At 49.6% G+C, this 22,540-nt stretch overlaps 1 protein-coding gene across 3 annotated transcripts; it reads right to left on the bottom strand.

The window, feature by feature from the left end:
- Positions 1-2,059: 2,059 nt before the first annotated feature.
- ZSCAN22 (zinc finger and SCAN domain containing 22) lies at positions 2,060-20,289 on the bottom strand. 3 transcript variants are annotated; one of them, XR_004052018.1, is made up of 4 exons: positions 20,088-20,289; positions 8,496-8,949; positions 4,599-6,000; positions 2,060-2,392 (listed from the first exon to the last, which is right to left on the bottom strand). XR_004052018.1 is itself a non-coding variant. In XM_010386961.2 (3 exons), the coding sequence occupies exons 2-3, from the start codon at positions 8,896-8,898 to the stop codon at positions 4,922-4,924; spliced, it is 1,482 nt and encodes a 493-aa protein (XP_010385263.2). In that variant the 5' UTR covers positions 8,899-8,949; positions 20,088-20,289; the 3' UTR covers positions 2,265-4,921. The 3 variants fall into 3 exon arrangements, 1 of the variants encoding a protein (XP_010385263.2); XR_004052017.1 differs by having other exon boundaries at positions 2,265-3,922; XM_010386961.2 differs by having other exon boundaries at positions 2,265-6,000.
- Between the last annotated feature and the right edge of the window lie 2,251 nt (positions 20,290-22,540).

The following is a 22,540-nucleotide window of genomic DNA, read 5'->3' as shown; positions in this document are numbered from 1 at the left end:
CCTTGTGATCCACCTACCTCAGCCTCCCAAAGTACTAGCATGAGCCACGGTGCCCGCTCATTTTTTGTATCTTTAGTAGAGACAGGATTTCGCCATGCTGGTCTCAAACTCCTGAGCTCAAGTGATCTGTCCACCTCAGCCTCCCAAAGTGCTAGGATTACAGGTGTAAGCCACCGCACCCGGCCTCCAGCCATTTTTTTTTTCCTTTTTCTTTTTTTTTTTTTTGACTCGGAGTCTCGCTGTGTCACCCAGGCTGGAGTGCAGTGGTGTGATCTTGGCTCACTGCAAGCTCTGCCTCCCGCATTCATGCCATTCTCCCGCCTCAGCCCCGCCAAGTAGCTGGGATTACAGGCGCCTGCCACCATGCCCAGCTAATTTTTTTTTTTTTTTGTATTTTTAGTACAGATGGGGTTTCACTGGGTTAGCCAGGATGCTCTCCATCTCCTGCCCTTGTGATCTGCCCACCTCAGCCTCCCAAAGTGCTAGGATTACAGGTGTGAGCCATCATGCCCAGCCGCCTCCATCTATATTTTAAAGATAAAACATTTGTGCAATCTCTATCATTTAATTCCCAAAGTTCCCGCTTTCCCTATGGCATCATTTCCCTTCTACCAAGAATTTCCTTTGGCATTTCTTTTCAGGCAGGCCTGCTGGCAAGAAATATATGTCTTAGGTTTGCTTCATTTGAGGATGTTTGTATTTTGCCTTTGTTCTTTAAGTGCGTTTGCACTGGATATAGAATTCTGGGTTGAGTGGTTTGTTTTTGAAACAGAGTTTTGCTCTTATTGCCCAGACTGGAGTGCAATGGTGCGATCTCTGCTTACTGAAACCTCTGCCTCCTAGGTTCAAGTGATTCTCCTGCCTCAGCCTCCTGAGTAGCTGGGATTACAGGCATGTGCCATCACGCCCAGCTAATGTTTTGTATTTTTGGTAGACACGGGGTTTCACCATGTTGGCCAGGCTGGTCACAGACTCCTGAACTCAGGTGATCCACCCGCCTCGGCCTCCCAAAGTGCTGGGATTACAGGTGTGAGCCACCATGCCCAGCATTTTTTTTTTTTTTTTTTGAGACGGAGTCTTGTTCTGTTGCTGAGGCTAGAGTGCAGTCACGCGATCTTGGCTCACTGCAGCATCGCCTCCTTAGTAGCTGGGATTACAGGTACACACAGCCAAACCCGCTAATTTTTTGTATTTTTAGTAGAGATGGGGGTGTCACCACGCTGGTCAGGCTGGTCTTGAACTCCTGACCTCGTGATCCACCTGCCTTGGCCTCCCAAAGTGCTGGGATTACAGGCGTGAGCCACCGTGCCCAGCAAGTTTTTGTATTTTTAGTAGAGAAGGGGTTACACACCGTGTTAGCCAGGATGATCTCAATCTCCTGACCTCATGATCTGCCTGTCTTGGCCTTCCAAAGTGGTGGGATTACACGTGTGATCCACGGCGCCCGGCCTAGGCTGGCTAATTTTCATATTTTTTGTAGAGACAGTTTCACTATGTTGCCCAGTCTTGCCTCACACTCCTGAATGTAAGTGATCTGCCCATCTCACCCTCCCAAAGTGCTGGGATTACAGGTGTGAGCCACTGCACCCAGCTTCTTCAAATATTTTTTCTATCATCATAAAGAATGTGTTAGCATTTCCAAGTACACTTAAGATATTGTCAGTTTCTTACTGTGATTCTGTTCTACAAGGCTCATATTATGTGCCCGGTTTTGAACTATTACATCTTCCTAATAGATTGTTTCTTTTATAAAAATATAGTGACCAGCCAGGCGTGGTGGCTCACGCCTGTAATCCCAGCACTTTGGGAGGCCGAGGCAGGCGGATCACGAGGTCAGGAGATCGAGACCATCCTGGCTAACACAGTGAAACCCTGTCTCCACCGGGCATGGTGGCGGATGCCTGTAGTCCCAGCTACTCAGGAGGCTGAGGCAGGAGAATGGCGTGAACCCGGGAGGCGGAGGTTGCAGTGAGCCGAGATTGCGCCACTGCACTCCAGCGTGGGTGACCGAGCGAGACTCCACCTCAAAAGAAAACCCAAAAAACATAATGACCCTATGATTCTTAAAACACTTTTGCACGTTAATGTCTGTTTTGTGCGATTAATGCAGCTCCATCAGCTTTCTTGAGTTTCATGCCTACTTTGTATATCCTTTTCTATCCCTTTACCCTCAACTTCCCGTATCTTGTTTTAGGTGTGTCTTTTCTAAAGAACATATGGCTGGTCCAAAAAGAAATTCAATCTGTTAGAATTTGTCTTTACACTTGGTTTGTTGAGTTCAGTCATGTTTATTGAAATTGCTGACATATTTGGATGTGTTGTCAAATCCCAGTGCTTCCAGTTCCTGGCAGTGTGACTTTGGTCAGTTACATTCTCTAAGCCACTTCCTCCTCTGTAAAACAGGGATGGTTGTGTGAGGATGGAGATGTATATAAATTATTTGGTAGACTGGGCAGCACACACAGGCTCTCAGTAGATTCCCTTTTTTCTCCCTTATCTCCTCCCCTTTTAGACAGACATGGACAGACACGTCTCATGACCAAATGGGTGAAGATGCTCAGAGCATCAAGGGGATAGAGATCCAGTTCTTGTGACAGAGACTGAGCAAGTAGAGGGAAAAGAGATGCTGATGATTGCTGCGAGTCAGAGCCGGTGTGCAGGGCCAGGCTTTGGGTCAGGCACTATACAAGGTGGGTCCTGTCCCTGGTTTACAGATGAGGAGGTCCCAAAAGTAGCTGAAGGGATGAGTTGGCTCTGTAGCCTGAATTCAGGCCCATGCCTTTTCTGTTCCCTCCAGCCTGCTGGGAGCCTGTGCAATCATTTCACTGGGAATGTGCATCTCTGCTCTCTGAGTTTTCCCTTAAGCCTGTCACCCCTCAGTCTCTCAACCTCTGCCACTACCTCTGTGGCCATCTCTGCCTGTGTCTGGGACTCCCTCAGAGATAATTCCCCAAGGTCTCTGTCTCCCTGAGTCTTACCTTCATGTTATGAACCTTTCTCATCAGTCTTTGTGGCTCCATTTACTCTTGACATAGAGGGAATGGGCCCCAAATACAGGGAGATACATAGGGAGAGATGGTGACAGTGACTAGGACACAATACGCCAGGTCAAATGGTTCCCATAAGATGAGACCATCAGAGAAACAGAGGCATGAAGAACAACACCCTAATGGTAATGAACAGAAGCTGCAACATCCAGTGATAGACATGGACCCTAAAAATGGGACAGGGATGCAGCACTGTTGAGAGGAGACCAGAGAACACATGGACAGAATGCTGGCAAAGACTAAGTCCATGACACCAGGTGACCTGGGGCCCTAGAAAAAGACAATACAGTCACATTTTATTGAGGCCACTGCATGCCAGGCTTATCTGGGTGCTGGCCCCCAGGAAAATCAGATTGTTCTTGCTCTCCAGGGTTCAAGCTGCTGGGGAGACATCCATGTAAACATACATAAGGACAATGTGGGGCAGAGAGAGCATGGTGACTGCCTCCTGGGGACACCAGTGACATTCATGTAAGAGACATCAGTCAGGGCCTCCTGAGTCTTGTCTGTTGTAGATACTGAGAGCAAGACATGGCCCCTGCTCTCAGGAGCTCACAGTATCATTGGAAAACACAGACTACAAGCTCTACAAGGAGCAAATAAGTAAAACAATGTGGTAGGAGTTGTAAGAGAGGTATCTAGGAGGTGCTCTGGAAGCAGAGAGGGCAAGCTGAAGTCGGTTCCCGGAGAGCAGGGAGGCTTCTTTGGGGGACATTTGAAACATCTTAGATGGCAAAGGAGAGGAGGGTTCCAGGCACAGGTACAAAGGCACATAGGTGGGAAAACGTATGGCTCCTTCGGGAACCACAGCAGTTCCGTGTGGCTGGTATACGGAAGGTGGAGTCTTGGTATGAGATGAGGCCATTTTCACATCACTGCACACACAGAAAAATGACAATATTCATACATGCATATGAGGATAACTGGAGAGGTTGCTCGGGGCCCAGAGCGGCCTGCATCTTGGCATACTTACACCCTGTTCAGGAAGCTGTGCTGTAGAAGGAGATGGGTTGGAGAGCTTTCCACCTTGGAGTGACACAATCAGATTTGAGTAATAGCAAGAGTCCCCTGGAGAGTGATACAGGGGCAGAGAATAAAAGCAGGAAACGGTCAGGAAGGAGACCCCGGCTATAATCCAGGCAAGGGGCAATGAGGGCTCACATAAGGTAGCAGTATTGGAAAAGGAGGTGCATTCGAGATCAGCTTCAGGTTAAACCAATAGTGCTGGTGACTGGTGGGATGTGGAAGGAAAAGGAGAGAGAGGAACATGTTGGACAGGTGTCAAGCAGCACCACTGATTACGATAGGAAACCATGAGAGAAGCAGTGTGGAAAAGGCATCATGGAAGAGGCAGTCTCACAAGTCAGCCTTGGAGTGAGGCACAGAATAGGCTGGAGTGGAAATAATACGTGCCAAGGCACAGAGGTGGGCATGGCAGGTGTCCCTTCTGGGCTAAGCAGCAGAAAAGCAGGCAAGAAGAGCCACATGAGAACGAGCTACAGTCTGCCTACCCAGAGTGTCCTGGGACGCTGAGTTCTGAGAGACATGTACCTTCATTTGCCCTGGCCCTGAGAACCAATCCAAATCCTCAGCTCGGCTGCCTTCTCTCTGGGACAGCCCTGAGTGGGAAACAGAGGGTAGCGGTGCAGGGCCCTTCCGGAAGCGTCTCCAGCTGGCCTGAATCACCTTGGCTCATCAGGGTTCCTCAAATGCAGAGTTGTTTCTAGACAGCCCGAGTCTGCCCTCAGGGACCTATCGTTTTGGCAGCTCATCAATCACCCACCCTGTATGTGGCTCTTTAGGAACTCAGGGTTTCTCTTAGATGTTGAGCCTCCAAGAAGACGCTGTGCTGTGCCCCGAGGGTCGATTTCCGGTCACTGCAGTACCGTGATGTGGATCCGCAAGTGAACCATCAGGGCTGAGCTACGGCTGAAGGCCTTCCCACAGTCACTGCACTTATAAGGCTTCTCTCCCGTGTGGATCCTCTGGTGCTCGATGAGGGAGGAGCTCTGTGCAAAGGCCTTTGGACACACCTTACACTGATAGGGCTTCTCTCCAGAATGGATTCTCAGATGTCGGATCAGGGCCGAGCAGTCGCTGAAGGCCCTGCCGCACGCGTCACACTTGTAGGGCTTCTCCCCGGTATGGACACGCTGGTGCTGAGTCAGGTGCGTGCTCTGGCTGAAGGCCTTCCCGCACTCATCACACTCGTAGGGCCGCTCCCCCGTGTGCACCCGCTGGTGCTGGGTGAGGTGAGTGCTGCGGCTGAAGGTTTTACCACATTCCCCACATTCGTAGGGTTTCTCTCCAGTATGAATCCTTTGGTGCTGAGTCAGGTGGGTGACTCGGCTGAAGGCCTTCCCACATTCCTTACACTCATGGGGCTTCACCCCCGTGTGGACAACCTGGTGCTGGGCGAGGTGAGTGCTCCGGCTGAAGGCTTTCCCACACTCGCTGCAGGCATATGGTGTCTTCCGAGAATGGGTCTTCTGGTGTGCCTCGAGCGCTGAAGCACTCTGGAACATCTTCCTACACTCGCGACACTTGGAGGACCTCTTCCCTGAGTACGTGTATGGAGGCTCTGTCCCATAAGCATCCACCAGATCAAATTTGTCTTCTGAAGGAGCCTTCTCTTGGGAGGTGAGGTTTGGGCACGCACTAGAACTGTTCCTCGAGGCACCAGATTCACGGCCACGCTGGTCTGTGGGGGCATCCTTATAAGGCCCTGAAGTTTTCTTGAAATGGATCTGTTGGGCGATAGACTTTGTCCACATCTCCCCTGATGGCCCAGACCTTCTCTCTGAGCTGCCCTCAGGTTCACAGACCTTGTTAAAGGCAGGTCCAAGGGAAACACCTCCCATGAGGGTCTCAGTGACCACATTTGATGGCTCTGACTCTCCCAGGTCACTCTGCTTGCAGCTTGCCTCTGTGGGCTCAGCTCCTGAATCCCATCCTGAAATAATCCGAACCACAGCGTCACTCCTCCTACCACACCAAGCCTCTGACTCTGCCGAGGGCCCCGGTCACCCTTTGTAAGGGGAGATGTGGCTCGTTCCTAACATCTGGCCCCAGTTCCAAGGGGAAGTTTCTCATTTGGTGGCTTGGATGACAAAGGGTGCAGGGCTGTCCTCCCACACCATCCAACACTACATCATGGGTTCTGATTTCTCCTCCTCTCACCAAACTCTCTGTCTTTCAAGGCTCCCAATTTTGGCTCAAGAGTCAGAGGAGAAACCCTGATGTGGAACTGATCTGAAAGACAGAGAGAGAGGGAGGGTCTGTCCTTGTCAGGACCCTGAGCACATGCACCGCTGCAGGCTCTGATCTCTGTGAGGTTGCAGTTCTGTCCTTCACACTCAACACGTTGCCTCTAGTCCTGGATGTGTCCCAAGGTGCTCAGTGAACTCTGGCTGAATGAGGGAACCAATCCAGATGCCCATGATGGTGAAAATTTCTGCAAGTACAACCCCAGGGAGAATATGGCTGCTGGGGGTGAGTAGGTGAGGTACCCACCTGGCCTCTCAAGCCCGACATTATAAAGTACTATGAAGGCAGAGTGTGGTGGAGGTGCTCTTGGAGATCAGAGTGTGCATGAGGTAGAGGAATGCTCACACTGACCTGCCCTGGATGGGTGCAAAGGACACATAATCTGGCACATCTACTGGATGAATTCCAGGGAGGAAGCAGAGACAGGTGGAATACCCACTGCTCAAGTCCACAGTGGGGTTCAGCAGTGCAGAAACTGGACTCAAACCCCAGCTCTACCACCTTAAGCAGTCCTGCCCTCATCTGGGACTCAGTCTCCCCATCTGTAAGCCATGGACGCTGTGCCGCTGGCCTCCCAGGGCCACTAACCATTATCAGGCTCTTGTCATGTGCTGGGCCCCAAGTCCAGTGGGTGACTTCCATTGTCTCATTTCAGCTTTGACCTGCTCTCAAAAGGAGGTACTGCTGTGATTCTGTTGCAGATGGGGAAACTGAAATCCGGCTGAGGGAAGGTGTTGAGTAACTGGTACAGGATCACAGTTAGCTAGTGGCCCAGTTGGGATTTCTGCTCCAGAATCCTCTCCTCCAAGTCCACAGGCAGCCTCCCCTGCTCCCCCAGCCATTCGCTTAGCCCTGCCTCCCACTTTCTTCCTCTACTCCAGAAACATCACACCACTTGCTTTTACCAGAATGTGTCAGTGCAAATCACACTGCAGGGCCTCTGACCCCGCCATTCCCTCTGCATTTTGCCCTTTCTCTGAGCTTTGGCCAACCCTGTGGGAAGATGGAGCCACTCCCTCTTTCCTCTCCCTGTCTCTGTGACATCTGCTTGGGCATAGACCAACCTCTGTTCCAGAGAGGCCTGTTTCTCCCAGAGCTGAACAAATTATCCTCACAGTTGCCGTTACCATGTATTTAATCTGTGCCAGGCACCGTTTCAGGAGCTGCACGGGTATTGCCTTGTATCTCTCAACACCACTAAGGTGGGCATTTAATCCCTGTTTTACCCATGAGTAAACTGAGGCACAAGGGAGTCACATGGCCAGGAAGAGAAGCAGTGGTTGGATCTACTGAGCCTTGATGATTCAGCTGTATCCAGACCCCACATTCCTCCTGCGCACGGCACGTTTCCTCCCAGTGTGTGGTATGCCCACTTCCTATCTGCTGCCAATAGGCCAGGCCAAGCCCATCTGAGACGAGCCACCACTCCCTGCTCTGGACTGTCCCAAGGCTGGGTCTTCCCTGTATCCCACTGGACCTCCCTGGGTTGGGATGTTTGTGTGGGTCTCTCTGAGTAACAGTGTCCAGCTAAGCCTGGGGCAGGTCTGACTTACTCAAATCCTGGAGGCCAGCCCAGAGTGGGCACAGAGAAGGTGCACAGGGACATCTGGTATTTCCGTCTTCCCCAACAGCCATCCCAGGCACCCAGCCCCTCGTCTGGTTTCCTCTGAGAAACAGCCAGTTGCTCACTGTCAGGCCCTGGGATTTGGTTGGCCAAACACAAACATAAGATCCCAACCAGGCCAGTGGGGGATCAGACCAGGAACCTCTTACTGTTATTACCCTGGGGTTTCTACATTGGTAAGACGTAAGCCTGGGGTTCCTGGCTATCTCTGTCCCCTTTGGAAAGAGAACCTAAAATAAGAAGGAAGCTAACACAGAAAAAAACAACCAAGAAACTGAACAAGAGAAGAAGAGGAGAGTTCTGATGCTGTCAACAGACTTTCTGGATATAGCCATATCTGCTGCCTCCTTACCCTTCTTTGCTTCAGCCCATTTCAGGTCGTTTTTGGTCACCTGCAACCAAAACACACCTGTCTACAACAGTGTGTGAGAGTTAGGGTAAAGTACAAATGTGAGAATGAGTGCATGAGTAACCTCAAACCAGAGCCCTGTGCTCCCATGTTCCTATGCAGTGTGTACCCCCAGTGTGCCACGAATCTGCCCACAGCACCCCTTTACCTCTCTTGTCCAGCACCTGAGTCAGATCCTCCACCAGCACAGCGGCTTCCTCTCCGCTCTTCGGACTCTGGGCTCCCACCCAGGCTTGGATCTCTGGGGGCAGCGCACCCAGGAACTGCTCCAGCACCAGCAGCTCCAGTATCTGCTCCTTGGAGCGCACCTCGGGCTGCAGCCACTGACAGCACAGCTCTCGGAGGTGGGCCAGGGCCTTGTGTGGACCAGATGCCTCCTCATAGCGGAAGTGCCGGAAGCGCAGGCGTGCAGCCTCAGGGTGAGCAATGTGGTCGTGGCTGGATTCTAGGCCCTGGGAGAGGCTGGCTTCCTCTCCCTCCTCCACCTTCACTTGAAGGAAGCTGTCCTCTTCCCATGGCACTGGGCTCAGGGAGTGCTTGGGGATGGCCATTGGGCAGCAGTGCTCAGTGAGACACAGGATGCTGGAGCCTTGGAACTGGGCCTGCAAGAACGTCAGAGCTTCGGCATCACATGGAACCTGGGCCCTGCCTCATGCCTACAGATCAGGGAAAACACAGGCTTGGGGCCTGTGAGATGGGAAAGACTCTCACAAAGACATAGACAATCATAATAATTAGGACAGCACCCACTTGGTGCTGAGCACCGTTCTAAGCTACTACGGCTTGCATGTAGATTCATTTAAAACTCACAACACACTCAGGAGGTGGGACTTTCTAGCTATTTTATGGATGTAAAAACAGACACACAGGAGGAAAAGATTTGCCCAAAGTCCCTTAGCGAGTGAAGGGTTAACAGAGAGCTAAGCTACAAACCCAGGCAAACCTACAGCCAGTCTGTTTAAGGCGTGCTCCTCCCCCACAGAGCCAAGTCTTTCTCCCTCTGTCTCACATTCCCCAGGTAGCCACATGGTCATTCTCTCACTTTATTTGCTAATTATTTTGTAGTGTTTGAGATTGATACATAATTGACTTGCAGCCTTTTCTCTTTTCTAATGCACACATTTAAGGCTATACATTTCTCTCTAAACACAGCTTTAGCTATACACCACAAGTATGATATGTTGTATCTTCATTACCATTTAGTTAAAAATATTTTCTAGGCCGGGCACGGTGGCTCAAGCCTGTAATCCCAGCACTTTGGGAGGCCGAGACGGGCGGATCACGAGGTCAGGAGATCAAGACTATCCTGGCTAACACGGTGAAACCCCGTCTCTACTAAAAAATACAAAAAAAAAAAACAACTAGCCGGGCGAGGTGGCGGGCGCCTGTAGTCCCAGCTACTCGGGAGGCTGAGGCAGGAGAATGGCGTAAACCCGGGAGGCAGAGCTTGCAGTGAGCTGAAATCCAGCCACTGCACTCCAGCCCAGGCGACAGAGCGAGACTCCGTCTCAAAAAAAGAAAAAAAAAAGTTCTAATTCTACCTTACCTGTTCAATTTCTACCTTACCCATTAATTATTTATTTATTTTATTTATTTATTTTTTGAGACTGAGTCTTGCTCTGTCGCCCAGGCTGGAGTGCAGTGGCGTGATCTTGGCTCACAGAAAGGTCTGCCTCCCTGGCTCACGCCATTCTCGTGCCTCAGCCTCCCTAGTAGCTGGGACTACAGGTGCCCACCACCGCACCCGGCTAATTTTTTGTATTTTTAGTAGAGATGGGGTTTCACTGTGGTCTCGATCTCCTGACCTCGTGATCCACCTGCCTCGGCCTCTCTAAGTGCTGGATTACAGGCGTGAGCCACTGCGCCTGGCCCATTATTTTTTTTTTTTTCTTTTCTTTTTTTTTTTTTGAGACGGAGGCTCGCTCTGTCACCCAGGCTGGAGTGCAGTGGCCAGATCTCAGCTCACCGCAAGCTCCGCCTCCCGGGTTCACGCCATTCTCCTGCCTCAGCCTCCCGAGTAGCTGGGACTACAGGCGCCGCCACCTCGCCTGGCTAGTTTTTTGTATTTTTAGTAGAGACGGGGTTTCACCGTGTTAGCCAGGATGGTCTCGATCTCCTGACCTCGTGATCCACCCGTCTCGGCCTCCCAAAGTGCTGGGATTACAGGCTTGAGCCACCGCGCCCGGCCCTGGCCCATTATTTTTAAAAATTTATTTTATTGAGATAAAGTCTCCCTCTGTCGCTCAGGCTGGAGTGCAGTGGCACTATCTCGACTCACTGCAACTCCGCCTCCCGGGTTCAAGCAATCCTCCTGCCTCAACCTCCCAAGTAGCTGGAACTACAGGTGTGAGCCACCACATGAGGCTAATTTTTGTATTTTTAGTGGAGACAGGGTTTCGCCATGTTGGCCGGGCTGTTCTCGAACTCCTCACCTCAAGTGATCTGCCTGCCTCAGCCCCCCAGAGTGCTGGGATTACAAGCGTGAGTCACCGCGCCCAGTCCCATTGGTCATTTAAAACTCTCCTGCTTCATTGCCAAACAACTGGGGGTTTTCTAGGTGTCTTTTTATTAATGATGTCTAGATTAAGTCTGCTGTGGTTAGAAAACATGCTACGATGGTTTCAATCATTTAAAATTTGCTGGAACTTGGTTTGGGACCCAGTGTATGGTTAATTTTGGTTAATGTTCCATGAATAGTTGAAAATAATGCAAAGCCTTCTTAGCTATGGCACCAAAAGCATAAGTAACAAAAGAAAAAATAAACTGGACTTCATCAAAGTTAAAAGCTTTTGTGATTTGAAGGACCACATCAAGAAAGTGAAAAAGCATCCCACAGAGTGGGAGAAAATATTTGCAAAACATGTATCTGATAAGCGACCTGTATCTAGAACAACTCCATAGTAAAAAGATGAATAATACCATTTAAAAATGAGCAGAGGATGTGACTAAACATTTCTCCAAGGAAGATACACAAATGGGCAATAAATACATGAAAAGATGCTTAACATCACTAACAACCAGGGACAATGACATAGCACTTCACACCTGCTGGGATGCCTAGAAGCAGATAACATGTGTAGGCAAGGATATGGAGACCCTGTCATCCTCATATGCTGCTGCCGGGAATGTAAGATGGGATAACCACTGTGGGAAACACAGTCTGGGTTCCTCAAAAGCTTAAACAGAGTTACTCCATGACCTAGCAATTCTACTCCTACGTGTATACCCAAGAGAAATGAGAACACGTTCTCACAAAACATTATACGCAAATGTTCGTAACAGCATTACTCATAACAGCAAAAAAGAAACAATTCAAATGTCCATCACCTGATGAATGGATAAAATGCTGCATATACATACAATGGAACACTATTCACCATAAATAGAAATGAAGTACTGATTAATGCTACAACATGGACGAACCTTGAACACATGATGCTAAGTAAAAGAAGCCAGACATTAGCCGGGCGCGGTGGCGCACGCCTGTAATTCCAGCACTTTGGGAGGCCGAGGCGGGCGGATCACAAGGTCAGGAGATCGAGACCACGGTGAAACCCCGTCTCTACTAAAAATACAAAAAATTAGCCGGGCACGGTGGCGGGCGCCTGTAGTCCCAGCTACTCGGGAGGCCGAGGCAGGAGAATGGCCTGAACCCGGGAGGCGGAGCTTGCAGTGAGCCGAGATCGCGCCACTGCACTTCAGCCTGGGCGACAGAGCGAGACTCCGTCTCAAAAAAAAAAAAAAAAAAGGAAAGCTAATATTAGTGTTTGCCAGAGGCTGAAAAGAGACACAAATGGAGTAGTTGCTAATGGGTTCAGGGATTTCTTTTGGGGATGATAAAAATGTTCCAGAGGCCAGGCGCAGTGGCTCATGCCTGTAATCCCAGCACTTTGGGAGACCGAGGTGAGTGGATCACGAGGTCAGGAGTTGAAGACCAGCCTGACCAACATGGAGAAACCCCACCTCTACTAAAAATACAAAATCAGCTGGGCGTGGTGGTGCACGCCTGTAATCCCAGCTACTTGGGAGGCTGAGGCAGAAGAATCCCTTGAACCTGGGAGGCGGGGGTTGCAGTGAGCCAAGATTGTGCCACTGCACTCCAGCCTGGGCAACAAGAGTGCAACTCTAGCTCAAAAAATAAAATAAAAGTAAAACTTAAAAAAAAATAATGTTGGCCAGGCACAGTGGCTCATGCCTGTAATCCCAGCACTTTGGGAGGCCAAGCCAGGCCGATCACGAGGTCAAGAGATCGAGACCATCCTGGCCAACATGGTGAAATCCTGTCTCCACTAAAAATACAAAACAATTAGCTGGGCATGGTGGCGCATGCTTGTAGTCCCAGCTACTTGGGAGGCTGAGGCAGGTGGATCACAAGCTCAGGAATTCAAGACCAGCCTGGCCAGCATGACGAAACCCCATCTGTACTAAAAATACAAAAACTAGCCAGGCGGGCACCTATAATCCCAGCTACTTAGGAGGCTGAGGCAGGACAATTGCCTGAACCCGGGAGGTGGAGGCTGTAGTGAGCAGAGATCGTGCCACTGCACTCCAGCCTGGCCGACAGAGAGAGACTCTGTCTCAAAAAAAAAAAAAAAAAAAAAAGTGCATCTGATAATTGTTGGGTGTTCTCTCCCTTATTTAAGTCAGGCCTCTACACAAGAGATACCTTATCAGTAAGTCTCTGTGCTTCTACACTGCTTTATTTGCTCTTCACCACCTGATGTGTGATACACTTATGTGACTACTTGTTTATTATTTACTTGCCCTCGTTGGAGTGTCAGCACATCAAGAGCAGGGGTTTTTGTTTAGGTCATTGCTTCATCCCCGGTGTCTACAGAGTTGCTGGGCACATACATCAATAATAAGTTTTATTCAACACACCCCCATTAGGTGCCTACTCTGTGCCCAGCACTGTATTAGGAATGCAAATACGGGGAAGACATGGATCCTGTGCTCAATGACCTCAATGGAAGGACAGTGGCCAACACATGATAAGATAATCATTATGATGGATATGGGTATAGTGTGCAACAGGAATAAAAGAAAATGGGAACAGACCGACAATGGGAACCTATTGGCTATCAGGCCACACTAGCCTTTTACATCTGTTATCCCATTCAAGCCTTAGCACCACCCTGTGTGTCAGTATTACCACTCCCACTTTCAGAGCTGGGGAAACTCAGCTGCTAGAGTCATCTGGTCAGTAGGAACAAAGCTAGGGTTTGAGCTCAGGCAACTGTGAGCATTGAATGCTGGTCAGGGCCAGCAAAAACTACTTTCTTTTTTTTTTTTTTTTGAGATGGAGTCTCGCTGTGTTGCCCAGGCTGGAGTGCAGTGGCGTGATCTCTGCTCACTGCAAGCTCCACCTCCTGGGTTCACTCGATTCTCTTGCCTCAGCCTCCAGAGTAGCCGGGACTACAGGCGCCCACCACCATGCCTGGCTAATTTTTGTATTTTTAGTAGAGACGGGGTTTCATCGTGTTAGCCAGGATGGTCTCGATCTCCTGACCTCGTGATCTGCCCACCTTGGCCTCCCAAAGGGCTGGGAGTACAGGCATGAGCCACTGCGCCTGGCCAAAAAACTACTTTCATGTACTATTGGTGAGGACGATCAATTAGAATATCTTTGGCAAACAATTTGGCAGTATGTTGTAAGAGTTTTAAAATGGCCAGGCTCTCTGTCTCAATATTAATTCTACTTCTCAGAATCTAGCCCCATTTCTAGATGGGGGTGCTACTGACATTCAGAGGGGGATAATACTTTCTGTTTGAAATTTTAAAAATTTTATTATTATTATTATTATTGTAGCGACAAGGCCTCATTATGTTGCCCAGGCTGGTCTCGAACTCCTGGGCTCCAGGGATCCTCAAGTGATCCTCACCTCGACCTCCCAAAGTGTTGGGATTACAGGCGTGAGCCACCACGCCTTGCCAAAAAGTTCATATTCTTAATGATATGAGAAAATGCTTATGCTATAGTGTTAAGTAAAAGAGTCAGAATGGGCCAGGCACAGTGGCTCATGCCTGTAATCCCGGCACTTTGGAAGTCTGAGGCAGGTGGATCACGAAGTCAGGAGTTCGAGACCAGCCTGGCTAACATGGAGAAACCCTGTTTCTACCAACAATACCAAAATTAGCTGGGCATGGTGGCGGATGCCTGTAATGTCAGCTACTCAGGAGGTTGAGGCAGGAGAATCGCTTGAACCCGGGAGGTAAGAGGTTGCAGTGAGCCGAGATTGCGCCATTGTACTCCAGCCTGGGCGACAGAGCAAGACTTCATCTCAAAAAAAAAAAAAAAAAAAAAAAAGAATCAGAATGAAAAACTGCATAGAGAATTGAGGCCTGTCTTTGCTATACCACTCCCACCTCCCCCAAAAACAGCATTAAAAACACTGGAAAGGCCGGGCGCGGTGCCTCAAGCCTGTAATCCCAGCACTTTGGGAGGCCGAGACGGGTGAATCACGAGGTCAGGAGATCGAGACCATCCTGGCTAACACGGTGAAACCCCGTCTCTACTAAAAAATACAAAAAAACTAGCCGGGCGAGGTGGCGGGCCCCTGTAGTCCCAGCTACTCGGGAGGCTGAGGCAGGAGAATGGCGTGAACCCGGGAGGCGGAGCTTTCAGTGAGCTGAGATCTGGCCACTGCACTCCAGCCTGGGCGACAGAGCAAGACTCCGTCTCAAAAAAAAAAAAAAAAAAAAAAACACTGGAAAATATTAAGTTGTCCTATACGTGGTGGGTTCCTCTGAGGTTGTGGGGCTATGAAGTCACCCTCATTTTTTTACTTTAAAAAAAGTGTGTGTGTGTATATGTATATATCTATATCTATGTAAAATTCACATACCATAAAATTTCCCCTTTCAGTGGTTTTAATATATTCACAAGGTTGTGCAGCTATCACCAAAATCTAATTCCAGACAATTTTCATCATCCTAAAATGAAACCTATTAGAAGTCACTCCCCATTTCCCTTCCTCCCAGCCCCTGCCAATTACTAATATACTTCTGTGGTTATTGATTTGTCTATTCTTGGCATTTCATATCAATAGGATCATAAAATATATTATATTTTATGTCTGGCTTCTTTCACTGAGTATGTATGTATTTTAGGTTCTTTTTTTGTTTTGAGACAGAGTCTCGCTCTGTCGCCCAGGCTGCAGTGCAGTGCCACAATCTTGGCTCACTTTGAGCTCTGCCTCACAGGTTCACACTATTCTCCTGCCTCAGTCTCTGGAGTAGCTGGGACAACAGGCGCCCGCCACCATGACTGGCTGTATTTTAGGTTCATTAAAAAACATTTTAATGGGCTAGGCGTGGTGGCTCACACCTATAATCTCAGCATTTTGGGAGACCAAGAGGGGCGGATTACTTGAAGCCAGGAGTTCAAGACCAGCCTGGCCAATACAGCAAAACCCCGTTTCTACTAAAAATGCAAAAATACTTGGGCGTTGTGGCAGGTGCCTGTAGTCCCAGTTACTCGGGAGGCTAAGGCATGAGAACTGCTTGAACCTGGGAGGTGGAGGTTGCAGTGAGCCGAGATTGTGCCACTTCACTCCAGTCTGGGTGACAGAGTAAGACTGTCTCAAAAAAAAAAAGAAGAAGAAAAGAAAAAGAAAAAAAAGTGTTAATGAACCTTAAAATGTTCATTAAAATTACTGTCGTCCCTGCTACCCTTGCTCTTCCTCCCCTCCGCCAAATGATTCCCTACATTCATGGGTAACTATGCTCCGCCTTTCCTGGTCATTCCATTTGCTTAATGCCTGTGTATGGTGCACCTGCTATAGCGCAAGTCCTGTGTACTGTGGCTCCAGGACAGCCCAGCCTCTCTGAGGAAACAGTACAGAGCTAGCGAAGAGTTACCCAGGGCACTCTGGGAAGAGGACTTAGACTAGTACCAGGTATCTGGGATGACACCTGAAGAAAGTGGCAGCTAAGAGGAGGCATGTTATCAGTACTTCATTCCTTTTCATAACTCAATAATATTTCATTGTATACGTATACTACATTTTGTTAATCCATTCATCAATTGATGGACATTTGGTTGTTTCTACTTTTTGGCTATTATGAAAATTGCTGCTATCAATAGTAGCGTACAAGTTTTTGTATTGGCAAATGTTTTCAATTCTCCTAGGTATACACCTAGGAGTGGAATTCCTGGATGATATAATAACTCTATGCTTAACTTTTTTTGTTGTTTTTTTTTTTTTTTTTTTTGAGATGGAGTCTTGCTCTGTTGCCCAGACTGGAGTGCAGTGGTGCGATCTCGGCTCACTGCAAGCTCCGCATCCCGGGTTCATGCCATTCTCCTGCTTCAGCCTCCCAAGTAGCTGGGACTACAGGCGCCCGCCACCATGCCCAGCTATTTTTTTGTATTTTTAGTAGAGACGGGGTTTCACCGTGTTAGCCAGGATGGTCTCAATCTCCTGACCTCGTGTACCGCCTGCCTCAGCCTCCCAAAGTGCTGGGATTACAGGCATGAGCCACTGCGCCTGGCCGAGTCCAGCCTATGCTTAACTTTTTAAGAAACTGCCAGGCTGTTTTACAAATTGGCTGTACCATTTTGCATTCCTACCAGCTGTGGATGAAGGTTCCAATTTCTCTACATCCTTACCAAGGTATTATATACTACGGTAGTTCCCCTTATCTGCAGGGGATGTGTTCCAAGACCCTCCAGTGAATGCCTGAAACCACGGATAGTACTGTGGCTCCAGGACAGCCCAGCCTCTCTGAGGAAACAGTACAGAGCTAGCGAAGAGTTACCCAGGGCACTCTGGGAAGAGGACTTAGACTTATATTTTTTCTTATATACCCATGATAAAGTTCATAAGTTAGCCATAGTAAGAAATTAACAATGACTCATAAAATAGAACAATTATGGCCGGGCGCGGTGGCCCAAGCCTGTAATCCCAGCACTTTGGGAGGCCGAGGCGGGCGGATCACGAGGTCAGGAGATCGAGACCATCCTGGCTAACACGGTGAAACCCCGTCTCTACTAAAAAAATACAAAAAACTAGCCGGGCGAGGTGGCGGGCGCCTATAGTCCCAGCTACTCGGGAGGCTGAGGCAGGAGAATGGCGTAAACCCGGGAGGCGGAGTTTGCAGTGAGCTGAGATCTGGCCACTGCACTCCAGCCTGGGTGACAGAGTGAGACTCCTTCTCAAAAAAAAAAAAAAAAAAAAAAAAAAAAATAGAACAATTATAACAATATACTGTAATAAAAGCTATATGAATGTGGTCTTTCTCTCTCAAAATATTGTACTATACTCACCAAAACTGAACACAAGGGGTGACTACTGTATTACTTTTCTGGACATTCTCTACTTCCCACAGTGAACTTGTTTTCTCTTAGGAAGAATACCCTGAATTAAGTGTAATCTCTCCTAGGAGACCTCAACACTTTGCTTTGGCCACATACTACTCCTTACTCAAAGACTTAGCCTCTCCGTCTCGCATCCATGACTCCCACAGTTTTAAGTATTTGCAGTTCTTCTGTTTCCTTTCCTTCAATGTCAGCCAGGACACTCAGTGTGCTTGGAGTCTCTGGAAGTCACCCTGGACAGATATGCAGGAGGCCTGAGAAAGAGCAATGGCCTTGGGCACAGGAAGAAGAGAACGTTACTCTAAAACAATACCCCAATCCTGAAGCCTTTTGGTGACAGCTGGTGACCTCTGGCAACCTCTGGCAAAGCTGTGTTTAAGCCCCTTCACTGCGCTGTAAAGTTCTCTTGGGTCTCTCATAGCCTTCCTAAACCCCTTGTTGCCCCTGCTGTTCTTGAGTTCTGAAATCCCTCTCTGACTGATTCCTCTGGGCTCTCTAGGCCTCCTCTTAGCTGCCACTTTCTTCAGGTGTCATCCCAGATACCTGGTCCTAGTCTAAGTCCTCTTCCCAGAGTGCCCTGGGTAACTCTTCGCTAGCTCTGTACTGTTTCCTCAGAGAGGCTGGACTGTCCTGGAGCCACAGTACACAGGACTTGCCCTATAGCAGGTTCACAATAAACAGGCATTAAGCAAATGGAATGATCAGGAAAGGCTAAGCATAGTCACCCACCAATGCAGGGAATCATCTGGGGAAGGGGAGGGGAAGGAGGAACATGGGTGTCAGGGATGACAATAGATGCAGCAACAGCTTCCAAGTTCTCTTTTGCATCCCTGGAACACCTGTTCCGGAGAAATCCCTCATGACAGTCTCTGAAATACATGTATGTGAAACTTCCTCAGCCTCATCAGCCAACCTCAACTCCTAGCAGGTTGAGGTTCCCCATCCACAGCTGCTTTACCAACCAAGGAGGGTGGTTCTTTTCATTTCTCACACATGGCTTATACCAAGCCTGATAATGGTACCTACCTCAGAGGGTTGCTATGAGATTATGTGAGGCGATTTATTACAAGTGTCCAGCACAGGCCTGGTGCACAGTAAACATGCAGTAGATGTATGGATTCCATAGCCCCCTGCTACATATAAGCACACACTGGGGGACATATCCGTAAGCCCAGCTGATGACCAATAGTCACCCAATTTCAGCTGCAGACATGGCAAAGCATAAATCCCCTCTCATATGCTTGGTAAACTGTTTGTGGATAGCCCAAGTTTTAGTCTCTCTGATAAAAATCTCAGTCATTCATATATTAACACATATTATCTCAGGTACGGTCTGTCAGCCATAACCTTCAAAATACCCAGACACAGGAAATATCTCAATGTCACCTATAATCAGTCAAATAAACACAGGCCTGGCCAGGCATGGTGGCTCAGCCTGTAATCCCAGCGCTTTGGGAGGCCTAGGCTGGTGGATCACCTGAGGTCAGGAGTTCTGGAGCAGCCTGACCAACATGGTGAAACCCCGTCTCTACCAAAAATACAAAAATTAGCCAAGTGTGGTGGTGGGCACCTGTAATCCCAGCTACTCCAGAGGCTGAGGCAGGATAATCGCTTGAACCCGGGAGGCGGACGTTGCAGTGAGCCGAGATTACACCACTGCACTCCAGCCTGGGCGACAGACAGAGCGAGACTCCGTCTCAAAAACAAACAAACACAAACACAGGCCCTCGCAGCATTTCCATCACACAGTATTATTCTGATCACAGTCATTCATAATCTTAGTCACCATCTCAAGGACACATAAAGAATATCAGTCACACTTGAAATCACACCGTCACACACTCACTCTCTCACTTACAGTATCTCACAACCCATCTACAAAGTCTCAAATGGCAACCATCTCTGTCAGTCACACACTCCGTAGTTGGTGTTACAATCAACCTATCAGAATCACATACTCCAACCCGTCAGATACACACACAGGAGGTGTCAGACACAGAACTGTCTATCAGACACAATAACGGGTCCGTCCCACGCCCTCCCGGGCCACTGGTTCTACATTTTATCTGTTGTCTGTCCGCCCGCTACACACTTCGCCCGCCCCACACCGGTCAATCAGTCCATCCGACACTCTCTCCGTCGGTCCGACACTCTCTCCGTCGGTCCGTCCGGCACTCAGTGTGTCAGTCTGCACCACATTCGGTCTGTGAGTGCGTCTACACTGGGTCCGTCGGTCCGTGCACACCCGGTCCGTCCACGCCGGGTCCGTCAGTCCGTCACATCCTCTGCGCCTGTGTCCGGCACTCGCAGTCCGTCTATTCACGGCCCCTAGTCAGCCTCTCACTCTGTCCGCTGGGAGGTACCCCGTATCTTGCACTGGCCACCCCAGACGTTCGCGGCTTCTGGACCTGCTGTACTCACCTTTGACCTGGACCAGGGCGGAGAACACCCCCGAAACCCACCTCACCAGCACAGCCGGCGGACCCTTCCGGAGGTGCCCGCAGAGACGAGCCAGCTTGCGCGCCCGCCAACCCGGACCACAGCTCCCAGCACGCCCCACGGGTCCACGCCCGCCAGGACTACAATTCCCGGCGTCCTCCGGAAGCTCAAGCGTACCCAGGCGCGGCGCCTGCTGGGAATTATAGTTGACGTTAGTCAGGAAGCGGGCCACGGGATCCCAGCCCCGCCTCTGTGGGACTGAGGTGGCGCTGAGTGGGAGAGCAGCAGGGGATGCGCGAAAGGCAGGACGTGGAGGTGAGAGAAGTGTGAAGGCTGAGGGTGGCTGTGTGAGGGCTGAGGGTGCCTGTGTGAGGGCTGAGGGTGAGGGTGCCTGTGTCAGGGTGAGGGTGACTGTGTGAGGGATGAGGGTGAGGGTGCCTGTGTGAGGGCTCCGTGTGAAGGTGCCTGTGTGAGGCTGAGGATGGCTGGCTGAGTGTGAGGGTGGCTGTGTGAGGGCTGAGGGTGAGGGTGCCGGTGTGAGGGTGAGGGTGGCTGTGTGAGGGCTGAGGGTGCCTGTGTGAGGGCTGAGGGTGAGGGTGCCTGTGTCAGGGTGAGGGTGAGGGTGGCTGTGTGAGGGTGAGGGTGACTGTGTGAGGGATGAGGGTGAGGGTGACTGTGTGAAGGTTGAGGGTGAGGATGCCTTTGTGAGGGCTGAGGGTTAGGGTGGCTGTGTGAGGGCTGAGGTGAGGGTGCCTGTGTGAGTGTGAGGGAGCCATGCCACTTGCACACCCTCCTTCCGCTCCTGACTCCCAGGAAGGGCAAGGGGTTCACTGGCCTTGGGGTTCCACAGAAAGAGGATTCCTGATTTGATGCTTAAGAGCTGTGCCTCAGACGCCTGGCTCTATAACAGAAAGCCGTCCACACAGACACCCCACCTCTTCTGGGTACCTCCTCTGGACTTAGGCTGGGTCTTCATAGGCAGCCACAGCCACCTGTTCTGCTGCCCCCACACTGCCTCCGACTTTGGGCTTCTCAAGGACTTGCTATGTGATGCTGAGTTCCTTAACATGGGGACGATGTGTTGGAATGTGGCAGTGTTCAGGCCCTGGTAGCCAAATAAGGGGACCCACTTCCACCAAATGACAGCAGCAGCTCCCCTTTCTTGAGCACCTCCTGCAGGTCAGGCCAGCCAGCAAACACCTTTGGTGGTACTCTCAACCAATCAAAGGGGAGGTATTATCATTACTCTCTTTTACAGGTTGGGAAACTGGGGCACAGAGAAGTTAAACCAAAGGTTGTTTGGTAAAGTGACTGGCAGGTGGAGATGTGAAACTTTGTGCTTTCAAAATTACATATACATGTTTTACAGAAATACAAGTGCTCAGTGAATTTGGTAAATGCACAGCCCTGTGTAACTAGCATTCAAATTAAACTCTAGAATGTTCTGTGAGGATGGAAAAGTTCTGGAGTTGTGCTGTTTAATATGGCACCGTCAGCCCCATGTAGCTCCTGAGTACTAGAAACATAGCTGGTCTGACTGGGAAATGGAACTTGTAATTTTATTTGAATTTAATCATAACTACCATATTGGACGGCGCAGGGCTAGGACATTTCAGCACCTTAGACAGCTCCCCTGTAAGTAGCCCTTCCGGAAAAGGTGTCCCAGCCTAATTTTTTTTTTAATTTATTTTATTTTTATTTATTTATTTTGAGACGGAGTTTCCCTCTGTCGTCCAGGCTGGGGTGGAATGGTGCAATCTCAGCTCATTAGAAGCTCTGCCACCTGGATTCAAGCGCTTCTCCTGCCTCAGCCTCCCAAGTAGCTGGGATTATAGGCACCTGCCACCATGCCGGGATAATTTTTGTGTTTTTAGTAAAGACAGGGTTTCGCCATGTTGGCCAGGCTAGTCTCGAATTCCTGAGCTCAGGTGATCTACCCTCTTCGGCCCCCCAAAGTGCTAGGATTACAGGCATGAGCCACCATGCCCAGCCCAGCCTCTTCTTGAACTTCATGCAAAATTATGTGCCCTGTTATAGTCTGAGGCCTCAGCTCCATGCTATCAGGTTTCAAGGACAGCAGCCACAGGATACCTATATGAGGACTATGTGAGAACAAAGTGAGATGTCAAGTGGGTGAGTGCTCTAAAGAGAGAAAAATTGATCATTCCAGCTGTACTGAATTCAGGTCCTAACAGAGACTCCCAGGAAGGAAGGGCAGATGTGGGGCCTTTTGTTCCTTCCCACAGAGGCAAGAGTACTGAACAGACTCTTTGGGCCCTGATTTGCCCAGTACCTACACCTTCCTCCCCATCTTATTCCTAAGCTGAGAATGGCAAGTATGATGGTAGAGTCTGTCAGATCTAGGATCAAATCTTCACGACTCTCTGCTGTAATTCTGGGCTGCTCACATCCCTTGGGGTCTGTTTCCTATCTAT

Source organism: Rhinopithecus roxellana, chromosome 12, assembly GCF_007565055.1.
Source record: "Rhinopithecus roxellana isolate Shanxi Qingling chromosome 12, ASM756505v1, whole genome shotgun sequence".
Lineage (NCBI taxonomy): Eukaryota > Metazoa > Chordata > Mammalia > Primates > Cercopithecidae > Rhinopithecus > Rhinopithecus roxellana.
Note: the sequence above shows the minus strand (reverse complement) of the source record. Positions and strands in the feature narration are given on the sequence as shown.